The 9,649-nt window shown below is 41.9% G+C and overlaps 1 protein-coding gene across 3 annotated transcripts in view; it reads left to right on the forward strand.

The window, feature by feature from the left end:
- The window catches only part of VSTM2B (V-set and transmembrane domain containing 2B), a 33,187-nt gene extending 28,172 nt beyond the window's left edge, over positions 1 to 5,015 (forward strand). For all 3 annotated transcript variants that reach the window (XM_073307764.1, XM_073307765.1, XM_073307766.1), the window contains one exon: positions 4,360 to 5,015. In XM_073307764.1, coding sequence (XP_073163865.1) covers positions 4,360 to 4,448 — 89 coding nt within the window. In that variant the 3' untranslated portion in view covers positions 4,449 to 5,015. The remainder of the gene's footprint in view (positions 1 to 4,359) is intronic.
- The last annotated feature ends 4,634 nt before the right edge of the window (positions 5,016 to 9,649 follow it).

Consider the following 9,649-nt stretch of genomic DNA (forward strand, 5'->3'; position numbering starts at 1 on the left):
GTCCCTAGACCTGCCCCGGGCTTCTCTAAACAGAACATTTGTGAGTTATATAAGCATAGACACAAATCTGGAAAACATATTGATATAAAAACTTCCTTCGTTTGCCCCTCTTCTTGAATGACTAAAAGGCCAAATAGAATTTTAAATAACTTTTCCACCTTCCCCAAAATTATTTTTCTTAGGGCAAAAAACAAGCATGAGAAAGGTCACTCTAAAGGGGGGAGGGAAGAAGAGGGGCTCTTACACCAGGTAACCCCAGTCCCAACTGTCAGAGCAGCCTTTGGAGTCTGTCATAGGGACATATCTGGTGTCCAGAGCCATTCCTGTATACAGGTTCCATTTGTCCCAGGTACTGTTACTCTGGCTGGCTTGTCACGGGCCTCCATTGAGCAGACAGTTGGGGCAGGATTATGACTGGGAGGGAGGGGGTGATGAGGAGGCCCACTGCCTCAACAGAAGCTCCTTGAGGCAGTACAAAGAGAGTATGTCTGCTGATACATCCTTCAAAAGTGTTAACTATGCACTCTCCCCTGCATGGAGGTAGCTCCATTGGCACGTGCAAGGATTTGGGGGTGGGTATCATCCCACCTCCTCTTTGCCCATTTTAGGGGAGTCTGGAAAGATTTGCATAGACAACACTTGTGCTGTCTGAGTGCAAGGACTGGGAATGTACCCAGCCCCTCCAAAGAGACAGAAAGGCACAGATTCCTTGCACCTGACCGTCACCTAGCCCTTTGCGTTTCCACATATGCTGACCCTTGGAGAACTGAGTTACGTGTTTCCTGTATTAGGCTCATTCTCTGCCTCATGAAGTTTAGTTGGTTTAGATGCGCCAAGTGTGACCCTTTCTCTTTGTGAGCTGTTTTTTCCCACTTGTACCTTCCGCCTCCCTCGCAGCAACACACAATTATAGGACAAAAGATGACCAGGAAATACCTTTTTAGATCTTGAGTTTATACAGCTATGCCATGCTTCCCTCCTTTCACACACATCTCTAATGCCCTTTAATAACAACTTTATGAATTGCTTCTTTTTCTGCCTTAGTTAATTGCATTTGTTAATGATTTTCTGTAAAAATTCCTTTTAATGCTCAGCTGTTACTTAATTGAAGGTCCCATATACAAATGTACATGGAAAGACTTAAAATAAAATGCCAGTAACTGAAGGCAAGCAGCATTCATGCAAGGTGGCTTCTCATAAAGTCATTGGAGTCTGGAAGCTAGATGGTGTGAAAATTAATTCTTAATAACATGCTGGCAGATTTGTGATTGACTATTTTGCTATTGAATAGTAATATATCTTTGCTGGTGAGGCAAATGTAGGCCATGAGTTAATCTGAGCAGTGGTGCCTTGTTTACAGAAGAACATTTCCAAGTATTCCCTTTAATTGAGCCACAGAACGCACATGGAGAGACTCACAATGCATGCAGACCTGTGGAATAAACCCAGACGAACGTTTTCATAATAGGTTATATAAAGCTTGACTCCTAAATTAAAAGTGGACTGATTTTTTTCAGAGATACTGAGTGCCTTCATGTCCCATTTGAAGGTTTCCTCTCTGAAAAGTGACTGTAAATACAGCACTGGATGGTTCCCTGTTTGTCTCTCAATGACTCCATAACTAATACACTTGGTGGTTTACAAGTGTAAAGCTGTTTCTTCCGCCAGCCCCGCAAACTCAACCTTGTGGCACAGTGTAAACTTCTTTCTTTTTAATGCCGGTAGCTAATGAATAGAAAACAAAACTTGTATTTTATCACCTTTTTAGAAATATTTCTGTGCAAACTCTTTGACTGTTATGATGCATGGAAAGGAGTTGGCTATGGGAAGAATCATTTCCAACCTCTCTACATTGTTATAAAGTTAAACATTTAACTTGTAGACTCCCTATATTAGAAGCTCCAGCACTTAATAGTGCATCCAGCAGCTATTAAAGCAGAGGAACACACTTAAGAAGCAGTAATGCCTAAAGCTGATAGTGGACAGCAAACTAGATATGAGTTGGGAATATGATAAAATAGTAGGGAAGACTCAGTTTTGATCTACAACATAACAACCTGTAGCAGGGCAGTTATACTCCTTGGTGCCTCTGCTGACAATAGAGTTGCCAGGTGTCCAGTTTTCGACCAGAATGCCTGGTCGAAAAGGGACCCTGGCGGCTCCAGTCCGCACAGCTGATGGGGCCACTAAAAGTCCGGTTGGCAGCAGCAGCTGGCTCCACATAGCTCCCAGAAGCAGCTGGCATGTCCCTTCAGCTCCTAGGCACAGAGGTGGCCGGGGGGTTCCACGCACTACCCTGTCCACAGCGCCGGTGCAACCCTGAGCACTGGCTCTGCAGCTCTCATTGACCGGGACCTGTGGCCAATGGGAGCTGCAGGGGCAGCGTCTGCAGATGAGGGCAGTGCATGGAGCCCCCTGGCCACCCCTCTGCCTAGGAGCTAGAGAGACATGCCGTCCGCTTCTGGGAGCCGCCTGAGGTAAGTGGAGCCCACACCCCGAACCTCTTCCCACATGCCAACCCCCTGCCCTAGCCCTGAGCCCTCTCCTGTATCCAAACTCCCTCCCAGAAACTGCACCCCCTCCCACACCCCAACCCCCTGCCCCATCCCTGAGCTCCCTCCTGCACTCCAAACTCCTCGGCCCCAGCCCGGAGCCCCCTCCAGCACCCTGAACCCCTCATCCCTGGCCCCATCCCAGAGTCCACACCCCCAGCCCAGATTCCATACCCCCTCCCACACTCCTGCCCCAGCCTGAAGCCCCCTCCTCCACCCCTCATCCCTGGCCCCACCCCAGAGCCTGCACCCCCAGCCAGAGCCTTCACCTCCTCCTACACCCCAACCCCCTGTCCCAGCCCAGTGAAAAGGAGTGAGTGAGCGATGGGTGGGGACAGGGGGTGGGGCAAGGGTGTTCGGTTTTCTGCAATCAGAAAGTTGGCAACCCCAGCTGACAACAGTACTCCAGTACTCTTTCTGTGACTCTGGTGAGAAAATACCTTATGCACTAATTCCAGGGTTTTATCCTCTCTATGGACCAGATTCTGATACCCCTACAGTGATAGCCCCTGGTTCAGTCTTGTTCACATCAATGAGAACACTCGTGGAAAGAGGCACTACTTCACATAAGGGCAGCAGAATCTGCCTCTGTGTGGGTTCTCTCTAGTGTAAGAACGTTGGTGCGAATTGCAGAAACACCTCCCCTCCCATACACTATCACAGATCACTTGCAGTGTGTATAACATCCTTGTGGCATCTAAAGCAATTTCTTACATGGAAAAGTAATATAGGAAAGTAGGTAATGCATTTTTATCACTATCTTAATGTGACTGAGCAGATGGAAACCAGGAGGGGAGCCAGCACCATGCAACCAGCCAGCTTTCCACAGGTCACCAGCAAGTGGTTCACAGGCTCCAGTCTGAGAATCCTTGCCATTTTGAGCTCTGGGCACTTTGTTACTGGAATGATTTAGACAAATGGGGGGGAGGGGGGAAGGGGATTTAGAGAAGAGCCATAAAAAAGAGTCAAAGATTTAAACCTGACTTGCAAGGAATGATTTAAAAGAATTAAATATACTTGGCTAAGGGACAAAAACCCGGGAACATAACTGTTTACACCTTTTGAGTACTTGTAAACATCACAGGGAGAAGAATTATTTAAGGTAGCACAAGGTAATAGATATAAGAAATTTTATCTGTATGTGAGAAAATTCTTCTTAACTATGAGATCATCTACACTGTGGAGAAGTCCCAAGAGGTAGGATGAAGGTCCCATCACTTGTGGCATTTAAAACTAATCTGGATAAAGCCTTTGAGACAATCCTGCCCTTCCTGGGGTTTGGACTAGATGACTTTAATCGGTCTCTTCCACATCTGACTTTTCTAGATATTGCTCTTTATGTGTAGAAGGTAAACAAAATGCTTCGGCCTTGCTGCCTCAATTCCAAACAAAACTGGTACATGTCTTGTTGATCAAGGAATGTTGCAGAGTACAGCCACAGCATTTGTCATTTTCTTTTAAAGTGCTGGGTGGTTGATCCCTGTCATCTGTCAGGAAGTGGTGTAATGGGTTAAGGTATATTGATAGAAGTCTCAATAGCTGCTATAACAGAAGCCAAGTTTAGGCCATACCATTAGTAATGCATAATGAAATGACCTAAGTGAGAGGCAGGCTTTGGGGAATAAAGGCATTTGAGCTGGATAGCTCTAGTATGTGATCTTACTATTAAAATTAAGCTTCTGGCCTCTGACTGAAATGATGAAAATAAATCCTCCTATATTCTTCTATATTAAGAAGCTATGTTGTAACACTTTTTTAAAGACAGGGTATTAATCTATCCCTCTCTCCTTGTCTTTTTCTTTTCTAGGTACAGGACCTATTTATGCTACAGACCCACTTCTATATATGTTCCTGTTAATACTGCATAAGCTTGTACACTTATTAGTAAACCACTGATGGACTATTTTATCCAATATTCCTAAGCCAAACAAAAAGGAACCTGTTTAAAAACAAAACAAACCCTTGATAAGAACTGTAGTTTTAAAGATGGACAGAGAGAGACTGAAAGAAGCATGACAAACTGTACATGGGGAGGGGGGAACATATTTTTGGGGATGTTACACAAAATAAACCACCTAAAATAATGAATCTAGTTTCCAGATGATATGGTGTAAAGCCACGCTCTGTGCATGGCACCTATGATTTCTCTATTTTAATGTAATTTTTTTTCTTTTCTAAACCTTCCCTCTGACTATTCATTTTGCACGAACTGTTGAGCAGTTATCTTTATGATAATATGTAAAGATGTTGAGTTAAAGCCCTTCTAAAGAAGGGAAATATTTTTAGTAGATTATTGTGTTTAGGTTTTTGGATTTCCTTTTTCTGATTTTTAATTAAAGTAAATTATTTCTTTTTGAGACATTTTGATTAAAAAAGGCACATCTTACCATAATTAATATTCACTGTCAATAATATTTATTTTTAAATAAAGATTGGAAGCAAGGTAAGACATTTGTTTATAAACTGTATTGTATATTGCTGAATAACAGTTGAATAAAAAGATTTTGAAATAATGTTTCTGCAGCTGTGTATGAGTTTTAATGCCTTTATACCTAGACAGCACTGAATTGCTACATGTATTGTGTGTTCCTCCTTCAGTCACAATTCATGGCTGTTTGCCTACTTTCTGAAGCACTCAGAACATCCAAGAATCTTGCTATCACCTGCCTGTTCACAACAAGCAGGGCAAAGGAACGGTGGTGCAACATGTAACTGTATATTAAATCTATATCAAAAAGGAATCTGGTGCCAGGTGTGTTAGTATCTGGTCACAAAACAGAGATTTATTTCACTATGCTGATAACCTCAGTCTGGGGAAGCTGCTACATTATGCAAAGTCAGAAGAACCAATAAACAATATGGAATGTTGAAGGTAGGTTAAATTTTGGATGTATCCGTTTTTACAATATCCTTGCAAAAACAATGGAATGAAAAAAATTAATTACATTCTCAAATGTGCAATATTAATAAACTAAAAGCGAATAATGTATTGTGTGACGTAGATCGTACTTAGTCCTGCCAGGAGTGCAGGGGACTGGACTAGATGGCCTCTCGAGGTCCCTTCCAGTCCTATGATTCTGTGATATAAGTAGGGCCTGAGCCAACATCCATTGACTGCAATGGGTTCTGGATAAGGCTCTTAAATTTCTGTTGACAAATACCAAGTAGAGCTGGTTGACTTTTTTTTTTTTTTGAATGAAAAGGGTTCCCCCCTCTCCTCCAAAGATGGACTTTTTGCAACAAACAATTTTTTCACAAAAAAATGGTTTGAGAACATTTTCATTAACAAAAATGTCATCTCTTAAAAAAAACAGAATGGTTATTGAAACTTCATCTTTACTGAAAAATGGTTATGTGGGGGAGAGGTCAACTTCAAACACTGAGATTGGTTTGAAACTGGGATAAGGTTTGCCTGTGCAAGCCTTGCTTTACATTGGAGCACTGCATCTATACTGGGGGTTTAGACAACACCCCTAAATATGTATTGTAGGTCCTCCATTTTTTTTAAACTGTTACTGCTTAATTGTCTGGTGTCTGTAACTGATTCAGTTTATGTTTACATCATTATGTAATATTTCCATTTATATGTTTGAATTCCTGTCGAAGAGTAGGGAATTTATATTTAATATGCTTACAGTTATGGAATTTTGGGGGCAAATATTTAGAAACAAAATAGTAGGTTAATCTTTTTACATTTTAACAGTGTATTCATTTATCTTAAACCCCTAGTGTGATGAATGTCAATAGGCTTCACTAATGATCAAATTGAGTTTGATTTTTAAAGAGGAAAATATTCTTACCGATATGAAGAAAACCAACCCATAACATAAATAAGGAGTTGCCTGCTAAATGCCAGTACACATGGCTCATATTTTGTCAATACATTAAGCTGTTTCAGATTTCATTCATATTGATCAGTAATCTAATTGTAAATGTAATCTTGTTTTTTGGAGATAAAGGGAATCTGACCTGAAGGATATATGATTTTTTAAATAGTTTGTTCAATACTGCACCGTGCTAATGTCAGTTTAAAGAGTTAGCTATTATTGTTATCTAGGGGACCAGAAGGGCTGGACAGTGAAACAGCAAAATCTGTGTCTGTTTCATTTTTCTGAGAAAGGGATATTGCTTTCAAAAGAAACACCCTTATTTGATATTTCAAGAGCTACATTTCCTACAGATGTTTTATTTCCAGAAAGATTTGCCTGAGGAAGCAGATGTACAATATTCACTTAAAGTACTTCATTAAGGCCCTGCTGCACCATTTCCGAATATCTCTTACAAAGAGAAGATGGCTGTATCTACAAGACTGAATCCTAAAAAAGAAATAACCAGATGGCGGTGGGCAAAAATGGTGGTAGGTTCAATGACTTCAGCAGGTGTTGAGGATGTTCCGTTCCTTGAGATTGCCTTTTTATGTGTTTTGATTAGCAGGAAACAAATGAGGCCTTTAAAGTTCTTTAGCCACCGTGCAGTCCTCTGCCAACCATGTACGTGGAGTACTGGAGATGCAGCTCTTGATGTTTGACTCAAACAATGAAGGATTCTGTATAACTCTCTAGCTCAGTCAGCTTTAGTGTTTTAACATTATAGTGGAAATTGGAGTATTTACTATACCTAAACACTTAGATGTGAATCTTCTTCCAGAATCTCTTCCTTTGGAACAGTTCTGTGCTCCACTCTGCCCTGGTCAACACCAAATACACTACTTCAAATATTTGTTGTATGCTAAGATGCAAATTTTTAATGGACTCTTCCTAATGTGTTAAACTGGTAAATAAACACACTCTCTTATCTGGCAGAGTGCTTCTGAGAGTTCATGGGGACTGGCTATGGTATGATTGCTTGCTTTTGTTTACATATTGAAAAATAAATGAATTTAGTGCTCATGACAGGTGCTCTATTTACCACGATGGAGACAACAAGCTTCTGTCAACAGAACAGGTACAGCAAAGGCAGTCATTTTTGCAAGCTTCCTCGGACTATCGACCTGAATCCTCTTCTGGAGGGACTACAAGAGAATGAGAGGGTTGTTCAGTCTCCCTACATATGAGGAATCTGGCTTCTCTGATGAGACTGCCAATCATAGTGATGGATTTGTGATGAAAACTTCTCAACTAGCCATTGGATTGAAACACCAGCTCATTTCATATATACCACCATGTGGTGGTAACTCTGAGTCGCTACCACATTGTGCTAAACTCAGGCTGGTGAGTCCATATCACAGTACTAATTCCCTTAAATCCATTCAGTCTTTCATGGGTATGTAGTAGATGCATCTACACAAAAAGCAGAACTTTGGAAGAACATGTGGTGGAAACAGTTACTCTGAGGTTCTGGAGCCTGGAATATCCTATACGTAATCACTGTTCTAAGATGGTGGAAAAGGGATATTCCTGCTTTCAGAAAGTGAAGGTGAGTGGAATTCTCCTTTACAGTGGGGAAGAAAAGCAGGGGTGAAAAGAAAAGAGGTGAATGCTAGATGCTGCCTAAATTAATACTAGCATTTAATTGATGACCAGAAAATTGTTCACGGACAGTTATTCTAGCTGAAGTACTTTGTGGGTTTGCTAATGTTAACAAGAGCTTTGGTAATCTACTGATTAATTCAGGGGTGGGCAAACCTTTTGGCCTGAGGGCCACATCGGGGTTCCGAAACTATATGGAGGGCTGGTGTAGTGTATTCAATTGCTCCCCACAGGAATGTGCTATTTACGGTGTACTACTCATGGCTGCCAGCCCTGGTGCTCCATAAGTAGCATATTCCTACGGGGAGCAATTTAATACACTACACCTGGCGGCTCTCACAGCCGCGCTGCCCAGGAGGAGCTCGCAGCCCCGCTGCCCAGAGCGCTGGCAGCACGGTGAGCTGAAGCTGCAGGGGAGGAGCCGGGGACTAGCCTCCCGCCAGGAGCTCAAGGGCCGGGCAGGGCAGTCCCGCAGGCCATAGTTTGCCCACCTCTGGATAAAGTTCTGGTCATGTAAGTGAAACCTGAATGGGTTTTAACTGAGTTCCTTAGATGAGTTCAACAATATGCTGGTGGGGATGGCAAAAAACTTCTCAGAGGAGGAAAAAGTAGAAGGGGGCAAGAAAAGGGTAAATAGTTGAAGCATAAAGTGGTGGAATGTTCTAGTCCAGTTCTTAGACTACACTCATCAGCATAGGAACTGATCATATAACATGATTTTCAGGAGCTAGGAATGCCATACATCTCATAACAATTGCCCTTGACTTTATATTTTGGTCACAGAACGTGTACCTGCAGAGGACTTTGACATCCATTAAAAGCTTTGTGTACTTGAAGTCTTTAAACCATGATTTGAGGACTTCAGTAGCTCAGACATAGGTAAGAGGTTTATCGCAGGAGTGGGTGGGTGAGATTCTGTGGCCTGCATTGTGCAGGAGATCAGACTAGATGATCATAATGGTCCCTTCTGACCTTGGTATCTATGAGTCCACTGGGAAAAAATGAAATTACCAAGACTTTTAATGTTTCAGACTTTAATAACTTCTTTATCATTACTGAGATGAGAATTAAATTAGACTAATGTAGAAAATAAGAAGAGTTTCAGACCTCAATTTGAAAAGTGAAACAGTCACCAGAGGATTTGGTGAAAAAGTTTTATTAGAAAAGTATGAATTTTAAATACAATTAAATCTATTGGGTCAAATTCAGGACTTTTTCCATTCTATGAGACATGACTGTACTCTACCACAGCATCTTCAGTACTTGTATTCTGACATGACTAGCTCGAGCCCTCCCTCCCATGCAGGGCTTGCATTGCTGATCACCCAGCCCCCTCCCTTCACGTTCCTCAGTTGGCAAGAGCAAACGGGACAAATGCGCAGTTTTGGCAAAAAAAAGTTGGGACGGGGGACTACCTTGGCCAAAACAGGACGTATAGTCACGCTACTCCTAGAGAAAAGTGCAGCGGTTCTATCTCACTTGGCCAACTCTTTTCCCAAATACACATACATAGAAGAAGCAACCTGGAGTTGGCACAATATTTTGAGAGTAGTACAGGGGAGCATTGGCTGAAAAACATGGAGGCAGCACTGCTCATAATACATTTGTAGTCTTAAAACTAAATGTAAC

The sequence above is a fragment of the Lepidochelys kempii genome, chromosome 12 (genome assembly GCF_965140265.1).
Source record: "Lepidochelys kempii isolate rLepKem1 chromosome 12, rLepKem1.hap2, whole genome shotgun sequence".
NCBI lineage: Eukaryota > Metazoa > Chordata > Testudines > Cheloniidae > Lepidochelys > Lepidochelys kempii.